General features: G+C 37.0%; 4 protein-coding genes across 4 annotated transcripts; 2 read left to right on the plus strand and 2 right to left on the minus strand.

Moving 5' to 3' along the window:
- Nucleotides 1-436: 436 nt before the first annotated feature.
- Nucleotides 437-5768, minus strand: LOC111324449 (leucine-rich repeat-containing protein 72). The gene is made up of 8 exons (XM_022928008.2): nt 5711-5768; nt 5560-5633; nt 4310-4379; nt 2965-3160; nt 2045-2134; nt 1629-1790; nt 919-964; nt 437-841 (listed from the first exon to the last, which is right to left on the minus strand). Exons 1-8 carry the CDS (start codon nt 5726-5728, stop codon nt 673-675), a joined length of 825 nt encoding a protein of 274 aa, XP_022783743.2. The 5' UTR covers nt 5729-5768; the 3' UTR covers nt 437-672.
- Nucleotides 5769-5794: 26 nt separating this feature from the next.
- On the plus strand, nt 5795-8176 carry LOC111324772 (ribonuclease P protein subunit p14). Its single transcript, XM_022928409.2, has 5 exons — nt 5795-5921; nt 6411-6507; nt 7171-7247; nt 7547-7625; nt 7757-8176. The coding sequence occupies exons 1-5, from the start codon at nt 5866-5868 to the stop codon at nt 7829-7831; spliced, it is 384 nt and encodes a 127-aa protein (XP_022784144.1). The 5' UTR covers nt 5795-5865; the 3' UTR covers nt 7832-8176.
- Nucleotides 8177-8339: 163 nt separating this feature from the next.
- Nucleotides 8340-17133, minus strand: LOC111324752 (NAD-dependent protein deacylase sirtuin-6). Its single transcript, XM_022928385.2, has 6 exons — nt 16847-17133; nt 16444-16754; nt 13741-13890; nt 11348-11428; nt 9973-10096; nt 8340-9370 (listed from the first exon to the last, which is right to left on the minus strand). The coding sequence occupies exons 1-6, from the start codon at nt 16910-16912 to the stop codon at nt 9125-9127; spliced, it is 978 nt and encodes a 325-aa protein (XP_022784120.2). The 5' UTR covers nt 16913-17133; the 3' UTR covers nt 8340-9124.
- Nucleotides 17123-20507, plus strand: LOC111324763 (nuclear receptor 2C2-associated protein). Its single transcript, XM_022928398.2, has 4 exons — nt 17123-17246; nt 17751-17841; nt 19135-19308; nt 20314-20507. The coding sequence occupies exons 1-4, from the start codon at nt 17200-17202 to the stop codon at nt 20425-20427; spliced, it is 426 nt and encodes a 141-aa protein (XP_022784133.2). The 5' UTR covers nt 17123-17199; the 3' UTR covers nt 20428-20507.
- Nucleotides 20508-20595: the final 88 nt, after the last annotated feature.

Genomic DNA, 20595 nt, shown 5'->3' on the forward strand with positions numbered 1-20595 from the left:
GTATTACAAGAACACTGGGTGAAAACAACTAAGTTGATAATAAATGAGCGTCAAATAAATGAAAATCATATGCGAACTGCATAATTATATGATTTTCAAATGTTCATAGTCATTGATTCATCTCTTCACGAGTGTATTACGAATCATCATAATAACCACTTTCCAGTTGGCTTGTTGGCTCAATTGGTAGAGCACTGCACCGGTATCGCAGAGGTCATGGGTTCAAATTCCGAACAGGCCTGAATTTTTTCAGGCCTTATTTTCACTAATGCTCAAGTAGTGTTCATTACTGCGTAGATCGCTTTGATATTTATGAGTTGATAATGTAAATTTGCCACCGTAAGAGTTTCAGGGCTGACGTTTCGAGCGTCAGCCCTTCGTTACGGAGCGACGCTATTTTTGGCTTGATAATTATGAATAAAGACCAATCGAAGCATTTTTCTCTCTAAATTTATTTACACATTTTATATTTACAAGAAACACAGGAACGATGGAACAAAAAATCTATCAATGGGCATGAAAAGTACGCGCTGTGGTGGAAGCATCTATGAGGATCTGGGAGCAGTAAAAAATGTGTGAATTTCGCATGAAATTTCAGGGGTTGGTTCGGAGTAGCTGCAGACCCCTTCACGGGGGTCCGACTTTCCTGAGGGGGTAGTTGTTTGGCACAGGTTATCGAAATCGGACAGTTAAAATTCGCGGCTGATCAGGTACGCTCTCTGGAACAAGTCTCCTTTCTTGTGACAAAGGAATGGAAGACCAATCAAATGTGGAGTACTGCATGACGGAGCGCTGAAGACCTCGCCTTTTCATCGATTCCTCTAGAATGGCCTTGTGGTCACTGAAAGATTTAATAACACAAACATCACAAACAAGCATGTCACTTGTATACAGGATCAGCTTGTAATTTGCACCAACCTTAAGGCATCATCGGATCCTTCACCATTCTGTTCTTCGCCGTCATCTATACCAAGAAGCAAACAGTCTGTTAGTCACAATACACAACTAGGAAGTTCATGAAAGACCCCGAATGCAATTATGAGATTCCTAATGGGGTGATAGCGCTTTGGTCAATTAGTGAAGTTAGCGCTGTATAAATCATGTTAAATTAAATTAAATAAATAGCTATTACAGCTAACGTCTGAAATTTTGGCCTTTTTACGGCTAACGCGTGTAATCGTAGGTGTGTAACGTCACATTTACACAGAGTTAGAAACATTGGCATGAAGGTTGCAAAAGCGGTTCATAAGGAGTGTTGTCGGATGATTTGGAAAGAAACTAACAAATGAGTCATAATAGCGACTTTTAGGTTTTATTAAAAATCATTCACTCTTCTTGTAAACCTATAGAACATGTCACTTCAATCGCAGTTCCGATATTCAAATTGTCTTGAAGTAACTCTCAAGTGTGTGTCTGATGAGGTGGAGTGAGTCATCGCTCACCAACTTACAAACTTACAGATAAACTTGCCAAGCGTCCTCGTTGCAGACTAGACACAAACGTGTTGTTTACCACTCTGTCAGCTATCCTCATAACAAAAAAATCCTTTTGGACGAAAACTTGGACAGAGGAAGCGAAGGGGTTGGGGGGGAGGCACCCTACATGGGGTGAAATGTCTGTTCTCTTACCTTCGTCAAAACAAAAGCTTTCCAGTATCCCTGAGGGTGGAGGATGATAGACTTGCTTTGGTGGACCGTCCGCTCGGCGACCAAAAGCTACTGTTTGTTTCACCATCTCTCGATGTGAATCGTATTTTTTCCTGGCTTTGTCCCTTTCCGCTTTGGTGATTTCTACAAATTGAATCGATTTCTGAATTAATCACTAGAGTGACCAAAAGAGGATTTCTCCTTGAAATATTGATAAATTATCAAGCAAACAGATAATGAAAAAAGAGCAGGTATCTGATTCAACATCAAATAATTCCCAGAGTGAAAATAACCAGAAAATATAAGCAAAACATTGCAGAGAATTGATATTTTGATGTTGAGAGTGACAGGCACAGTGTTTATAATTTTTCCAACCAAAGTCAGCACATGTTGTTTACCTTTCCTATCAAGCAGTTCAACAGAGGGTAAGTGATGTATGACATAACTTCTGTAATCGTAATCCTGAGCTAGTGGATTAGCAAAGAGATCTGTAATACAATAATATGTATGGTAAAATGTTAAAATACAGCAGCATCACTTCACATTTTGAGTTCAAAGAAAAACTTTTTTGCTGTTATTTTCTCTTCTCATATTAAGATCTGTACAATAAGTAGAGGGTTAATTCTACTGAAAAAAATTTTTTTTCCAGACTTGAGCTCCACCTTCAGAGTGTAAAGCATGCAAGAACTTACTGGTATCTGATATCCAGGGACAAATTTAAGGGGTAGATGGAATAAAGGCTAAAAAAAAATCTTATTTCAGTATCAACTTCTCCCAAAGTTTCACATGGGAAAGTGAGATAATTTGGGAAAGGACACACTAGCATATACTTAGCAAACTAACAATACTTAATTTACTCTATGTACCTATGTATGGGTAAGTCTTTATTCTTTGACAACATAAACACTTGTAAAGCCCATATAGGGAGGTACCCTTTCCCCAAATGATAATACATGTTACATTTATAAAATAAAATATATAGCTTCAAATGAGCAGAAAACATATCACTGGTTCTCTCTCCACTAGGGTGCATTATGTCAACCCAATAGACAGGTTCAACTCCCTCAGTTTTGATTACATAGTGAACCCTTTAGCCCTTGTGAGAGACCAGTATCTATTTTTTACTCACAGTATCACCCCTGCATGAAACACTAAGGCCACAAGAACAAAGGAATACATCACCAACAAAAGTACCCCTTGATTGTGAAACAATTTCTCTTTACCATTGCCATTGGAAATATATAGAGAACAGTATGGAGAAGATGCGTATTGATCTTAGGGTGCGGAGGGTCACACTGCAAATTGTCTCACAACTTACTAAGAGTCTTTAGACAATGCATGGCCTTTAACTCATGGACAATGTCAGTGAGTTTTATCAGCTGATTTCCATTTAGCAATAATACTTGAAGGCATGTCAAGTGCCGTAATGAGCCATTCAGTTCCACTAACATGTTGTCTTGAAGGTACAACTCTCTCAGTTGATAGTTTGAGTTAAAACAGTTCAACTTCCTTAGCTGCAGAATGAAGAGGAGGAAAGTACCAAGCAAGATGTCAGTGATGATACTGGCATGGTGTGAAAACCAGTGATACACTTCATTTTGAAACCCATAATTTTGCTAAAAAATTTTATTCCAGAAATAAACAAAACATACCACACCTATGATTGCTTAAATTCTTTAATACCCATTAGTGATCAAGAGAAAATTTCTCTTTACAATATCAGGCAGAAAAGGGTTGTGAACAAAAAGTATCAATTAGGGGATTGTTAGCTGATCTAATACCAAATTCTCTAAAAATTAACACGAAAGGAATTGTATGGCAGATGGAAAGGAGAGTTACTAAAGAGATTTTTTTGGGAAAGAAAGGGTTGATAGCATTTATTCAACCCAAGTTACACGTCAATAGAAGGAGAGAAATACTTGTCAATGATGGGCTAAGTGAGGTGAAGATAAATTAATTGAAATTATCCTCCACAGAATGATAGGTCTGAGCTGGAGTCAAGAGGCCATTGTGCCAGAGCCTATCCAAGTTTCTGACAAGGAGTGTACTACATTCCTCTCCAGGATGCTATTCCATGCTACGTTACCCACAAGAATTTTGCCATTAGTATCCATTTATACTCCTGGGTGTAAGAGGTGCAGTGGCCCAATGATTGGTTCACTGGACTTTAGGTGACTTTGGTTGGAGATAACCAGGTTTACATGTAAGAGCTGGCAGGTGAGTGTGTTGTATTCTTGGCTGCAACACTTTCCTCTCACTCTGTCTCCTCCACCCAAGACTATAAATGGCTACCTGCAGGCAGGGAAGCCTAATGTAATGCTGGGGAGTACCGTAGTTATTCGGTTATAAGACGCACTCGGTAACCTTAGGATGGACTGGCATCCCTTCCAGGAGGGAGTAGTGATACTCCTAGTGATACTCCCAGGAAATACAGGATAAGCTCCAGCTGGGTAAGGAGGGAGGGAGGGGGGGAGAAGGTACTGAAAGAGTTTGAGCAAGAGAACGAGATAGAATTCATTTTTCAAAGCTTAAACCCACACCTGATGGCAAGTTTGCCACCCATTAAGCAATGATAATAATAATTTGATGTAACTATGTTATAGATTCCTTATTCCCGTAATAAAACGTAAGATAATGTAAATTGTCAGATAATGAAATTCCACCTTATTTCCGTTCAACCAAACAATTTGTAAATTTTTATATTTTCCAAAGTCTGCCACCTCCTCAAGTACCCTGTGGGTATGAAAAGGACAACAATCAACAAAAATTTAGTGCATTTATATTTTAAAATACATTAGCTGTATAATATAGAATACTTGTTTCGGAGTACATCTTGAGATTCCAGTACAAAATCATGACCAGTAGAGGCACTCTGACCTCGACAGTCAGATCAAAAGGGACTGGAAGCAGTGTTGAATTTGTGGCTGTTAACTGTAAAACTTTAGTAGGTAAAGGGTCAGGGGGGGAGGGAAGGGGGAGGGATATCAGCCAAACTCAAACATCACCAGATTTCAGACCCCAGTGGTTTGCATCTCTGAGACTAGCTCTATTCAATTCCATTTTGCTGTGGGCCTGTTCAGTAATGAATCAAAGATGTCATCAAAATGTAGTAAGTACAAAAGAAGGCATACAAGGTGCAGCCGAATCTGTCACCAATGACATGTGATCTGTCGCTCAAAAGAACTTGACCACGGTAACATATAATCTATTTGTTTTATAAGATAAAAAAGCAATGTTGACGTCATGCATGCGTCTCTCCTACGACAGATCATAAGAAAGAACCGATAAAAATGCATATTTAATCCGGTTTAATCACTCTAGCACATGGGTGGTGTTCAAGGTTCCACGAAATAAGATAAATCAAGTACAAACTCTGACCGAATGGGCCATTCCATTTAATATCTGCACCCCCCCTATTGAAGGCCTGGGATTTCTTAGGGGGAGGGGGGTCAATGCTAAATTTTTTCTTAGGGGGGTTGAACCATATTTCTGAGAGGGGTCGCCATAAAGTACCCTTGACAGAAATTCTCACGAGTAGTTTCTGAAGGGGGTTCAATTGGTTTGCTTGATAGCTACATAAAATTCTGAAGGGGGTAATTTCAGGCAATTCTGAAGGGGTTAAAAAAATTTATTTTCTGGAGGGGTGTTACAGGAAAGCCTTCAATAGGGGGGGTGCGGATTTTAAATGGAATGTCACATTATGTGAACCATGAACTCAACGCATTTCGGTTGGTATTTACAGGCTAAATGGAAGTATATCACACGATTCCCTTCATCAAAATATCGGCACTGTTCCCATGTAACCTGAAGGACTTTAGTGATCTTTTATATAAATCGATTACTTGTACAAAACTTGGCATGAAGCGGCCCTTAACAGAACTGCTCGTGTCAGTGACAAACATTGATACTCTACCTGTTCGCTAAGTAAATCTCTGAAACATCTTTATCTTTTGATATACCACGTCTCTTCAGCTGTTCCTCAGTCTCCTATTAAAAATGAATAAAAAAAATCAGACGATAACATTAACAAAAGGCACTTTAAAAGGATCATCAGCCCTGCTTGCCTTTTCGCTGTCAGCCATGTTGGCAAGTCACTATAACAACAAAAATGCTTGAAACGCGGGCTCATGTTGCACTCCAATGTCATTATGACGTTTCATTGGCGTGCAATCGAAGTGGGTCACGTCAGTCACGCTAACCTAAGTGTGCGAGCAGTTTCATGGAGAGATTAACTTTGCCACAAAAGGCACGGTTCTTCTATCTAAAGTTAAAAATGTAAGTGTCTTTTAGTGTTCGAGCTACACTTTCAACTGCTGTATTACTGGCAAATTTGTTCTAACTACAATGGTAACTACAATGGGTTACACACCAACACGCAGCTCACAGTAACAAACGAGCACGCTGACGATTCTATTTACTTTTAAACTTTATAGCTACATAATTTCTCCTGCTGTATGTGGAGTCTTTATATCACATTTGTAATAATTATCCTATATCTACTATTTTTTTGTTTATTAAGTTGTATCTTGGTATAATTTGTAACTATTTAGGATAGTACAGCAGGTCCACATCACCTTATGCGGCCACTCTTCAACCTTCTTTACAAAAGAAAGGAAAGGATGTCTAACACAATCTGGCTGGTCACCTTTTTGCCAGATTTTTTTCCAGATACGGATAGTCTACTGATATTGCTATCGCTATCATACAATGTATGATTTCTTTGGATGTTGATCAAGAAAATTATCTGATGTTACTTCCTTCTAGAGAAATTTCCAAAGAAGTTGATGAAAGATCAGTTGAGATTGATGCAGTGACATTTAAGAGTATTCTGATACAAACTCTTGACGCTTTACATGGCAAGGTACCTGAAATTGCTGCTCCATTCCCATAATAATTGTTACGAAGCAGAAGTACTTTTCTTTTGTTTAAAAAATCTTGTTTCAACTGCCAAATGAAAACTAAATCTAATATATCTTTACTTTTTGTGATATACACGGACTTGGACTTGGAACTTGTACTCCCAAATAGCTAGGCTAACGCTGGGAGATCATGGCTTTTATTAACAAAAATATGCATGTACCCCATTCTCAGAAGGGCCCCTTTACTCACTTACATGGCTTACAATGATAACTCTATGCTACTCACAGCTACCTTTTGGCTGAGACCCTTGGCTATAACAATAATTCAGAGACAAGTGCATTTCAAATGACATTTTAAGACTTGTTGTGAAGACTGTAAAATGTCGTGATCAGATAAATTCTGCAAGACCCAAGATCTTTTAAGGTGCCATTTGGTGCCCCTGTAACTTTGCCATCTAGTTGAAAGTTATGGGGAAAATTTAGGGGCAATTGACCTTAATGTCCATGACAGTAGCTGTAACAAAACCAACTTTGAATTCACCTTGCATTAGAACCTGTTACTTATTACCAGGTATTTTAATTTTTTTGGTAGTCAGCACGCAGTCAAGGAGCCGATGCTTACCAATTTTTTTTTTTTTATGAACTTTTTTCTCATCATTAAACAGGTAGGCTCTGCCATCAGTGTTGACATCATCAAGTTTGAAGCTAGCTTAAAGGAAGCCATACTAAGAGTAAAAGAGAGGTGAATATTTGACATTATCTCCCAGATGGCTGTTGTTATATGAACAAGTGCTTATTTTTGCTTAGCCTTGAAATTGTGATTTAAGTATGTTGTCTTTTTTGTACCCTTGAGTTCAGTTTGCCTTTGGATGTCACATAGACTTGTGTATATGTGATCTTGCAATTTGTTACACAAGTTCATGTTTGAGGCCATTCTCTTCACACTGTTTTAAGCAAAATAAGTGACAAAAGAGCACAAAAATGTAATATTATTTTCTTCTGAGAAAACATTACTTGCTGTTGTTACTTCTGTCATTTTAGTGGGTTGGTGAAGTTGTGGAGTGCTTTAACTCTGTTGAGTTACTATAAGGATAAAAGATGTGCAATTTATGTAATTCAGGTAAACATGTTTTAATTGCAAATATAGTGTTTGTTTTAATTCCTACCTGGTATATCAATGATAAACCACCTTTTTTTTTGCAATTATCACAATTGTAGTGACTTTTCTTAGCTACTCTGCTTGCATTGTAGGTCTCTCCTTATTTGCTGAGCTTAGGAGCTGATAGCAGACAGTGGAAGATAAATGAAAAAGAAGTAACCAGTTGATGAAGTTAGAGCTTCATCATTCAACACCTCAAATCTACGGGGTCCTTTGGCAGCTTGTTAGGGTGATATCAAGCCAAGCTGACCACGAGCCTGTCATTGCCAGATGTGAATGAAAAGGAGCAGTGAACAATGAAATTGCTTGATAACTACCTTTTTCAAAGACGTCTTCTGCTGAAAAACCAGTTAGACAGGCAAAGAAGCAGTAGTGAAAAAAAAAAGTGGTTGAGGTTATTCTCATTTCCATGGTTCCACCTTCCTCATTCTCCAGACTTTGAAAGCCTGATGTGGAGGCTGATGAAATTTAGAGTTAACAACTGAATATTTGAATAAAGAGTATTTACAGTGTGCTGTTCTTTTCTTGCATTTCTGTCTACAATACTGGGACAGGTCATTTGGAAACTGCACACAGTCTTGTCCTGAACAAGTGTAATTTTCCCCTCAAAAATGTTAGACTCTCAGTATATTGCACCATTTTCATTCATCTCAATGAAGTTCCACTCAATCAGACTACTCTGTCAGAACTGTTTAATTTCTTTCTTTTGTGTTGCTTTTGAAAATAACATAAATATTCTTAACTTTTATTTAGATATAAAGTCTGAATACTTTTCAATAACTATGCAAGACAAATAAATTAAAAGTGGAAATATGACAAGTCTTTAAACTGTTTCAAGATATAAGGTAAGAATATAATCCCTTTTAGTACCTTGATTAATTTTTCTATCACATGGGAAAGCCAAGTTAATTTGGACTGAATTGTGAAAAGACTTTTCTTTGGGTCAAAACCCCTTGACTCCCTGTTTCATCGAGTGTTCGATATGCAATTCAAGGGTTTGTTAAAAGTGTACTTAAAAATGCATCCAATTGAAATGAATACCTTAAAACCCTATATGATGTATTCCATACATCCTTGGGCTCTTTAGAGGTTACCAAGAAATAATGAAAGCAATAAATATTCTGGTGAAGGTTCCTGTTATTAGAAAAGAGAGGTTACAGTATACAGGTTAGGGTGCCTGAACCTGCTTCTCTATTCTTTAAATTTTGATTTTAAAATATGGCTTCCAGCCCATTTAGTTGCCATGACTTTTGAGAAGTAGGCCCCTGGTCACAGTCCAATTGACTCACAACTATACATTAATTCTCTTCCATTAAAAGTCATGAAAGGGTACTACTCAAAAACTCAACAACCACAAAATTGTTCTTTGGTTAAAAAAAAAAGTTTAAGTGAGTTTAGTTCTACCATGCAATGTAAATGATTCACTCCGACAAGTAAAATTAGTGATGACTGTTGTGATGTCAGTCATCTTCAAAGTCTTCTTTTAACCTTTTTACTGGTAACTCTTCACAAGTTTCATGACTCAGTTGATGTTTTTTGTCATACTCCTCCACTTCCTCTTTTTTTAATGGAGTTTTTGTTTCACCAACAGAGTTAGTCCACCATGGCTTCCCAGTGAAAGAGGGGATTGAGATTTCCAGTCTGTCCATTAGTTCTTTCATTACACTATCAACATAATGATTGATGACCAAGGTAGCTTTTTTATCCTTTGGGAAAAGAACATCTCATTTTACTCATTGTACTCATTTATTAAGTATACAAATCAAAATCTTCCTCTTCCTCTTCCTTCTCCATAAACTAACTTCTTACATATTCTTTTCACTCACCAACACCTCTTTGGGGGTTTTGTGGAACAACTGGTGATAATGAATTACTGTTTGTGATCTACAAATGTGTATGTTTAACCCAGCCCCTACAATATTTCTTTTTCTTGATAATAGAGATCTTTCCCCTGACAAGGCTTCACTATTTGTAATTCAAATAAGAGGGATAAACACCATCACTGTGCTTTACATTGCTTTTTCAATGATCAAGTTACTTCTCTAAGTATTTGTTGCCCTACTGAAAGAGGGTTTTGTTTGTAGTTTAGATTTCACCCACATGTTTTTCCAACCTGTAACTCAACAAAATGAATGAATGAATATATCCAAAATCAAATGCTCTAATCTTTGCTGGTGAGGATGGGGGCTCCTAATGGACTTACCTCAGTCCTCGAAAAGTACAAATTACTAATTAAGAACCTTTTGCAAGACACTTAGCCACAAAAATCTTCCCATTTACTAAAAAATATTGCATCAATAAAGCTTACATGTCTTGTTTTTTGAAGATTTACAATAACAAGCTTTCCACCATTTCTGAGTGTGAAGAGAGGTAAGTTGCCACTTGGCTGGATTTGGAGGGAAGTTCCAAGACAAACTGCTAAATCAGCTTGCCTGAAATGGACACAAAACTATTTTAACTTATTGCCCATCTTGGTTTCTGTACAGTAAAGCATTCAGACTCAGAAAATCTCTTGAAACTCTTTCTTCAGTCTACAGAACAGGCATTCTGTTATGGAGCAGAGTTGGTATCACTAAGTCCTGATCATTCACCTGACCACCCTGTTTTCCTTGAGGGTCTCCTATATCATTTGTAAAACTCAGTCATGTAAAAATATTTGGCCATTTCTCACATCACAAATAATATTCAAATTTTGTTCATGTTCACACGAATTTGAGATGATTATGTTTAACATAAAAATGAAGTCACATTGATTTTTCTTGAATTGATGTTTTCACTTTTTACTGGTCTTGACCAGTCTAAGTGACAAAAGATGACATATCAACTTATCTTATTTGTTCAAAGATCATTAGTGGTCTGTTTTATGACTTTTATCAATCCATATGAAGTCCATGTTCTGTCAAAACCCTAGTCAAAAGCTAAGCACAGCCAGTTGAGAACAATACGTACCCTTGGAAATAAATTAAATCACTGGGAATTCATCGTGCTAACCAATCTTAGTATTTTTAGCTCAATTAGCATTTTAACTTTAATTAATATATGGATTTAGTCATTTTTAATTTATTTTGTAGTGTCCCCATTTAGTGGTTATGTACTGCTATTTTAGTCTGACACTTAAATAAAGGTATTCATTCATTCATTCATTCGTGCAAGTCAAAATGGCTCATGAATCATGTTTAATTCACCTCTTCATTCATGTGTTGCGTTTAAATAAAAGAATTAGTTCACATGGACATGAAAAGATGTTATGATTTTTAACTGCAATTCATGAATAAAGAAAAACTCAAATCATGATTTGTGAGGAAAAAAAAGCCCAACCACGCTTCACATAAAAAATATAAGGGACCCTCTTCCTTAGGTGGACAGAGAGGCAAGGAAATACAGTACAGGACTACTTATGATAAATCATAGTAATGATAATCACTTCCAAATGAACTGTAAGGAATTCTTTTAAACCAGCTGGTCAAGAATATCCCCTTATTACAGTGTGATGTTCATTTCATGTGTTGAAAAATGTATAGAGTTTATATTAATACTGTCCAGAAATTTCAACGAAACAAAGATGTCATTAGACTGACAGACCTCTATGCAAGAAAAAATTAATACGAAAACTATTGCTGTTTTTATGTCAACTACTTTGTTAATTTTAACTTTCTTGTGCTGGAACTGATTACAGTTTTTACCTCGAGTGATGTTCAGCCATAACAAGGTCTTTGTAAGGCAAAGAATCTTCCCAGTCAAGGATTGTATCTCGTAGTTTACCCCTATCAAACCAAAACAAGAGGGTTTTTTGTTCTAACAGTGCTAGCTGAGAGCAAAGTTACATGTATATACAAACAATTACGTTTGTATACACCACCAGAGGCCAAAATGAGAGAAAAAGAATTTTTGAACACAACAGGGAGGATGAGTTATTATCACCCCAAGTGAAAATGTGTGGTTCCAGAAAAGATCCATACCCCCTATGGAAGGGATTGGATTTTCCAGGGGTTAAGGGGGTCAATTTTCCTAATTTTCCAGGAGGGAGGGGGGGGTGACCATAGGGAAATATTTCCAGAGGGTTCTTGTACAGTGGAACCTCGATGTAACAAATCACTCCTGATATAACGAAGTCCTTGGAATGACAAAAGAAGTTATTTGACTCAGTAACAGTAAAATACATGGAAGAGAACCTCCAGATATAATGAATCCCCGTTTTAGCGAACATATTTTGCCAGTCCCTTGGCCCTTCGTTATATTAAGGTTCCATCGTATTCATCTACAAAAAAAAACATTTCATGCGATCAGAATGGTAGTGATTAAAAAGGTGTTTGCCCGCTGTTTTTTGCAAATCTTTTATCTTTCAGTTTTCAGTCACACTAGCTCTTATTTGTAAAGGATATTCACTTTTACAACAGGTTCACATTCATGCATTTTGGCAATGGCATTTATCTTGAGGTGATGGTAGAGCAGCAAAAGAACACTTTCCGAATAATCTCTGTTTAAAGCTAAATTAATGTACTTGACCCGTGGTTCATGAACAACTTTGTGATCAGTTCACAAAGGCAAGAACGACAATCCATTTAATGTGAAAAAGATCGGACTGATACCTCCGGCAACGCATTTTTAAGTCTTTAGGCCAAGCTTCAAGAAAACAGTTCACAAAACAGTTCTAAAGTTTGGGTAGTGCCAGATTTTAAATGGTTGCTCAAATTGTATCAAATGGATACCTTTAGGGTGAGGAATAAATAGTATTTCTTTTATCTTATACGCTTTGGTAGTTTATTTTCTAGTCAGCAGAACGAAAACTTTTGAGAACACAAACATGGAAAAAAACTTTTAATTGGTTACATTCTTCTGCACTTGACTGTTTCTCTATCACAAGGAAGTTATGAGACTTTTCCAACATGTCAAACTTTGCGTGACAATTTTATCATCATTAGAATCAGCGACAAGCAATTTACTGCTAACTCAAATATGCAAATTTGGTAGCACAAAATTTGATACTCGCACTGTCTGATCGTGCGACAAGGTCCTGATCTCTTTGCTTTCTTCTTGACGCAGTGAGAGAAAGTACAATTATATTTCCCACGCGATCTTGCATTTCATCTGCCTGTGGCCAAGAACTTTGTCAACAATTTCTTTGTGACTTGAGTGCATAAGGAATTCGCTGATCTGTTGTAGAATTCAACAGAAAAGCTGAAAATACACGAAACTCAAATTTGTTCGTGACTTGAGCGCATCAGGAATTCGCATAAGGAATTTGCTTTACCTGTTATAGAATTCAACAAAAATACATGAAACTCACCAAATTTGGCATCCTAGTAAAAAAAAACTACTTATCTGTTCCCTTCAATAAGAGATAGCAATATTTCCAGGGGTGTGCAAAATTTTTGGAAATTCTGGAGGGGCAGGGGGGTTAATTTTGGGGCCAATTTCGGAAAATCCAGAGGGCAAGAGGGGGGTCATATGGCAAATTCCTTCCATGGGGGGTATGGATATTTTCTGGAACCACACAAACAAATAAACACAACAATAAGTGATTCTAAACTTCAGCAAGAGTTGCATGTGCAAGATGTCCTGGGTGTCCAAATACAGCTTTATAAAAGTAAAAAACCTGTAATTAGACAGCTTTCAAATTCCCACACATGCTATGAATTATACATGGTTTTTTCTGTTTCTCTACTGTTTGCAATAGGATAGGAATCTATCACTAATTTTTTCAGTTGGATAAGAAATCTCAATGATCTCTTCACTTAAAAATGTATTATGTATGTTACTCCAAACTAACACTATTTAACCCCTAAGAGCATTACGCATCTAATTTCTCCCCAACTTACCATCCCTGAGTCATGAAAACAAAGGAAATGATTGTAAACTCAAGAGACTCTTGATTGCTGAAGAAATTCTCCTGGTAAGTACCAAATGAAATGTATAGAAAACACTGTGGAGAATTTACATACTGATGTTAAGGTGTGAAGGATTTATAAGTAATTTTTTAACTATTGTTTTGCCATCTAAAAGACTATTGGTGGAGGGTCCTTGTAGTTGTCAAATCCTCATGGCAAAATGAAGCCACATCAGTACTACAGTATACCTGCAGTTTCCTCTGACTCCTTTTTTCTCACATACTCCTCCGGTCTTCTTCAATCCTACAGTAGTAACAGCATTTTTGCGAATGTACTCAGTTTCACATCTGTCACACTTCTCGATAAACATGTTACCGTGGAGCTCTGAAAGGTGTGACCTGATAACACAATAGTAGTAGACTAATAATGAGAGGCAATCTGTATGTTATGGATAGAGCTTATCAATTAATTTAATTTAATTTAATAATAAGTTCTTATATAGCACATTAAAATTGAACTCTATGCGCTTTACAATTACAATTCAATAAAAATCCTATACATGCAATTATCGCTACTCTATCTAAACTAACGAAGTATTATGTGTTATGACAACATATGATAGCAAAAAATCTGGTGGCTTCATTATAGTACTAAGTAACTTACTTGTCTACAATGAGTGGCAAAAGTAGCTGGCAGACCTCCCTGTAGTAGGTAGTCAACTACCCTCCACTCAACTTGACAAACAGAAATAGTGTAACTTATGTCTAATAAGTTTCTTGAAAGTCCCCCCTCTTCCCCTGTTGATCACCATTTTGTTAATGCCAACATTTTGTTGAATTCAGGTAATTATGCACAATTCAGGTAATTATGCACAACGATTTGAGAATGTCTTTGAATTGATGCATAATATCGATTAAATGATATGCATTCAGTTTTACTCTTGGCTCATCGACCACTTTCATAAATGGCTGCCGGATTGATATTCTTTTGTTTAAATTTAAATTAGCCTTTCTGGCCTTGTTCTCCAGTTCAAAATTCAAAAGAATGCATTATCTCAAGCGAGGCTAGTGAGGCTAATTTGAATTTAAACCAAAGAATATCAATCCGGTAGCCATTTATGAAAGTGGTGTATTACTAGTCATATTTTCAATCCTCGCAGTAGATAGTGCTATTTAAACAATAGCGAAAATCAGACCTGAAAAAAATCAGGCCTGTACAGGATTCGAACCACTGACCTCTGTGATGCTAGTGCAGCGCTCTACTAATTGAGCTAACAAGCCAACTGGGAGCAGGCCGTTAAGTTGATTGGTAATAAACGCTATAGTAGATAGCGCTATTGCTTAAATAGCGCTATCTACTGCGAGGATCATGCATCATATGTATCTAATACCGCAGTACAAAATATATGAACTTCATATATTTCATTGTATCTCATTTATCACTTTCACGGGTTTATTATGAATCAACTTAACAGCCTGCTCCCAGTTGGCTTGTTAGCTCAATTGGTAGAGCGCTGCACTAGCATCGCAGAGGTCAGTGGTTCGAATCCCGTACAGGCCTGATTTTTTTCAGGTCTGATTTTTGCTATTGCTTAAACAGTGCTATCTACTGCCAGGATCGTGCATCATATGTATCTAATACCGCAGTACAAAATATATGAACTTCATATATTTCATTGTATCTCATTTATCACTTTCACGGGTTTATTACGAATCAACTTAATGGCCTGCTCCCAGTTGGCTTGTTAGCTTAATTGGTAGAGCGCTGCACTAGCATCGCAGAGGTCAGTGGTTCGAATCCCGTACAGGCCTGATTTTTTTCAGGTCTGATTTTTGCTATTGCTTAAATAGTGCTATCTACTGCGAGGATCGTGCATGATATGAACAACAAACTATCGTAGTATCCATATCAGTAAATAGTTTTTAATTCTTACATGTATGACGGTGAAAAACGTCATTTGAAAAGTTGATGCCGCCGAAGAAGTGGTCTAGAGGAAGGCTGAGTCTGCCCGGCTCGGCAAAGGTTATTTGACTTCGAGAGTCTGTGTATGATTTATGGAGGGCAAGGAAAACAACCATGGGTTTCGGTAACACGACAGACAGTGCTTTTGCAGAAATGTTATTGCATTGTTCCTACGATGGAACTAGAGACTCCGGAGAGATTTTTTCGAGGTGAGAATAATTATTTGACTGATTTTTACTTGAGATCCTGAGATATGTATGTAGGCAATCTCATTTGTACAAGTCATTATTCTATAATTGAAATGTGTAAAGTAATTCCGTTTTGGCCAATATTGGTTATTTGTTTATATTTTATTTAGTTTTGAAGCCGAACAATTTCCTTCAACATCAAGTAAGCTTTGTACAAGTTTTATACACAGACTCGATTTATGATTTTTCAGTCTCAAATATTTAGCTGCAAATTTGTTTACTGTGTTCTTCACCAAATCTTTGTTTTTCTTTTTAACAGTGTTTGTGAATGACTATCAGAGTTCACCATTTAACAATAGCACGATTCCAAAACAAAAACAAACGACTGCGAAGGATCTCGCATGAAAATGGGCCTTTAAGTGGAAACCAGTTCACTTCTGCAGAGCTCACACCCAATTTAGACTGGTATACTGCAATGCTCATTGCCCAGTCTAAAGCCCCGAGTCTTTTTGGTTCCTTGTCAGCAGTTGGTTACAGGCATCAGGAAAAGAGCGGGCAGGTCATGTGCAATAATGGAAGTATCAATACTTTTTTCTCATATCAACATTTTCTGAGCAGACCTTGGTATTGCTGGTATTGAATATTTTGTATGAGTATCGACCCATCCCTAGTTTAATTGTAGTACCTTAAACGGATTTTGTGTACATCGAGTTTGCTAATCAAATTTTTTGTGTCCGACATAGAGTTTTAGTTGGGTGGGTTAATTGTCTGTTTATAACTTGTCATAGGAAAATAAGATACCTGGATAGTCCTGACTTTATGTGCAAACCATCCACATTTTGACTGATAATATACTGAACAAAATTTTCCTCCACTAGCTTAACCAAAGCCATGTGTGTAAGGGATGGCTTGGCATCATCAAACGTAGTCTCCATTTGAGGAGCTTTTCCTTTTTCTTCCAAAGTCCAAACACCTTTCGGTCCTCTAAAGTCTGGAATTCCTGCTGACGTGCTCACACCAGCTCCCGTGTGAAATACAATGTGTTTAGCTTCACGAAAAAGCTTTGTGAACTCCGCCATCTTGTGTTCCAGCTGTTCGGGAGAGTCGAAAACCTGCAAGGTTGACCAGGAAAACTGTATCAAACTCAACAACTTTTTTTCCTGCGTCGATCCCTAAAAGCAACACTGTAATTTTTTTTTCTTACCTCAGGCTGTCCACATTTTCCTTTGTGGGGATAATAAGAAAGCCCTGCAGCGTAATTCACTGACATAATGTCAGTGTTATAACTTAGAGCAAATGTTAATCGCTGTACTAACAATTTTTCATACAAATGAAGAACAAGGTGAAAACGGCTAAAATCTTAAATAGTGTTATTTCACTAAACCAAACTAAATATGTTATTCGATTTCTGTCGTCAAATGAAAGAACTTTATGTTCCCTCCATAATCATCCGCCATTTTCAGATTTTCCCACTTTGTCGATTTGTTCGGTCAGCAGTCTACCATCTAAATAATTATCAAGCTGGTGTAGAGCTCCTCAGAATGTGCTCTCGAACACATGGCGGAGGAGATGGTCTCGTTATTGACAGAAAAAACAAAAGTGAGGTGAGCGGTGAAACACCGTGACGGTGTTTGATGTGTTGTCTTTCCCTGGTGTATGATTATATTTGATTGCATGCTTTCTATTGTCGTATTGGGATCGTTTCTTTTTTGTGCATGTAAGATCACGCAGACCTGGTGAAAAATTCACTGTGCCAAAATGTATGAGAAAAGTGGACCGATGTCAGTCTCTGAGTAGCTGTGCGCTTACCTTTCCCTTGACACAACAATAGTCAACTGATAACAAGTTAGGGTTAATGAAAGGCTAGGGGAGGTGTTGGTACACAGTTGCTCAGAAACACACATGGTTCAGAAGTATTTTCCTTTCATTAAGCTTACATTTTTCGCTTCAATGCCTCACTCTCCAAAAATGCCCCTGTTTGCTCTTTTTTAAAACAGTTGCTTATTCTCCTATACCTCAACTGGACACAACATAGGAATCAAGTGCTATATTGCTGTAACATTTGAATACGTTCTCCCATAAACTTGTATCATTGTTCTTTTTTCAAGAGTCAGTTCTGTCTTGAACCGTGATTCTACCCAGTACGGCAAGAAATACATGTTTGATAATAATGAGGACACTTGCTGGAATTCAGACCAAGTAAGCAAAATAAAAGCTGGGGGACTGGAGAGGGGGCAGGGCAGGGGAGTTATTACAATGTGAAATGGTCAGTGATACTTGTTGTTATGGTTAGAGGTCTAAATAACTGATTTAAAAACTTAGAGGGGTCTATAAACCTTGAGAAATACTGGGATTGTCGTTCATTGATGGGTTAACTCAAAACTCCTAGTGAAACTTGCCATGATGTTTCACGTATAGCAATTTCTCTGGCCCCACCCCAATGCCTGGACACACCATTTATTGCACTTAGTCAACATTTTTATTTTTGGCTTTAGTATCTCTGTAGAGGTGAATTTTTATCATAATATGCAATTGAAAATTTTTATATTGATAATTGTGTGATATATGACAATAATTTATTATTGTCATTATCATTAAAACATATGTTGGTGAAACAGTAAGACAACTCGGTGACAGATTGCGAGAACATCTTTATGATGCAGAAAGGAATGACAAGGACACATCCAAACCAGTTTCTTGACACTTAAAGCCGTTTATCTTTCAAATTGGCACTCTTAATCTAACCCTAACCAATGGTATCAACAAAGGCTTTTCATTCAACCAATTTATTCTTGGTTTTTTTGTATTACCATTTTCCAACTATTTTCTGCATATAAACACACACAACTCATAATTCCTCCATTTGCTCTGACCAAGGGCTAACACTTCAAGTATCAGCTTAGAAACTCTTTACGGTGGCCGATTAACATTATCAACTCAGTTGATAAAACCAATTTGCACCAGTATCAATGCTGCCATTAACATTATCAACTCAGTTGATAAAACCAATTTGCACCAGTATCAATGCTGCCATTTGTAGCACCCTTTGTCTTATTCATTTCTTAAGTTTTAGAATCCATTTCACAGGCACTCTGTCTGTCATTGATTCATTATATTATAATGTAGAAAATAAGGAGGAGTTTATAAAAGATGGTAAAATTGTACCATTATTGTACACTGTCCTCATTTGAAATGAACAAAAGAAGCACAAGAGATTTAAGAGCAAGCAGTATCTTGTAATCACTATATGTGGATAGCTAATTATGGATGGCATAATTATTCTCTATGATTTTGAACATGATTAGGGTAATTATTGAGATGATGCCCATGAAATGAAGTTGCCCTGGTAGTCTGAATTGGTAACAGATTTAGTGTTGCTTACGTTTGGGGGAAGACACATGCATCTCATGCTATTTCCAACTGTTCATCATATTTTCCAAGTTTGGTCTACCCATGGGTTGTATTTAGATTTGCAAAATTATATTTTGACAGGGTTCACCTCAATTTGTTATCCTGGAATTTCCAGAAGAAGTTTGTTTAAAAGAAATCCAGCTGCAGTTTCAAGGTGGATTTGTTGGCAAAGAGTGTTGTCTTGAAGGTGGAACATCATCTAGCAGCTTAATGCCATTCTTTGAATTTTATCCAGATGATTTAAATACACTACAGGTATCCTTTGACAATTGTGCCCATTGGTAGGCCTGTAGTCAGTAAATTGAACAACTTTCACAGACTCCAAAATACAAAGGCTCAATCATACAAGCAACAAGATGAGAAAGTTCTACTAGACTAGAAGACATGGTAATCCATACGCAGATTAAAGATAGCTAAATGTAGAATACAAAATGAGATCCTGGTAATGTAATGTCATCCTGCCATGGATTGTAGGAATCCCAAGTAACAGCTTGGTGCAAATATGCGATTAAAAGCAGTACTAAAGAAGGAGACACTGAAATGAACCATGAGGGTTTTCTGCACATGCAATTAAAAGCAGAAAAAGCACAAACCCCCTATGGAGTTCATGATCATTTTTAAAGGAACAGACCTCAAAGTGACATCCCTGCAATTGAGGCCACTTGAAGGGACACAAAGCTGGCATGAATTGAGGCAATCTAGTGCATCATTAAACCCCAACATCCATAGAGTCTTGCAAAACTGTGTCCAAGGCAAAAAGTCCAAGATCTCACAGAAAAGTGAGAAAGGATTGTGCTGAAATGGAAGGTCAGAAATGTTCACCAGAAATAGGAAGTTTCCAGAAAAAGTGTTAGGATTGGGATGTCTTTATCCTAAAAACTGACATTAGTCCCTGTATTACACACACTCTTGATTCCATTCATGGTTTTTAAGAATTCTTTTCTGAAGGAAGATGTAAGACCATTTCTAGCATTCTATTGACCACTTTCATAAATGGCTGCCGGATTAATATTCTTTTTTTTTTTAATTTAAATTAGCCTTTCTGGCCTCGCTTGAGATAATGTATTCTTTTGAGTTTTGTACTGGAGAACAAGGCCAGAAAGGCTAATTTAAATTTAAACAAAAGAATATTAATCTGGCAGCCATTTATGAAAGTGGTCTATGGTAAATATTTTAGGAATTATAACTTACCAGGTTTCCTTTGATTTCTAAAAGTTTGAATTGCTTATGCATGCTTGAATACCTTAACATAGAGTAAAGACCTTTCCAATCACAAGTTCAAAGAGGATGAAAGTTTTAAAAATCTTATTTTCAAGTAGTACAGATCTTTTTGGAAGAATTACATTGTACAAGCTTGACGTGTTAGGCTGTTGACATCCATTATTCAATACGTGAATTACATGTCTGTACATACCTACCTATCATCAAAAAATAAAATTCTAGTTTTGAAGACTGCTGAACGTGCTCTGATATGTTACTGAAAAGAACCTCGGCAACATGAACTCTATTTTATAAAAAAGCAAAATGTGGTCATAGCTGACG

This window comes from Stylophora pistillata, chromosome 4 (assembly GCF_964205215.1).
Source record: "Stylophora pistillata chromosome 4, jaStyPist1.2, whole genome shotgun sequence".
NCBI lineage: Eukaryota > Metazoa > Cnidaria > Anthozoa > Scleractinia > Pocilloporidae > Stylophora > Stylophora pistillata.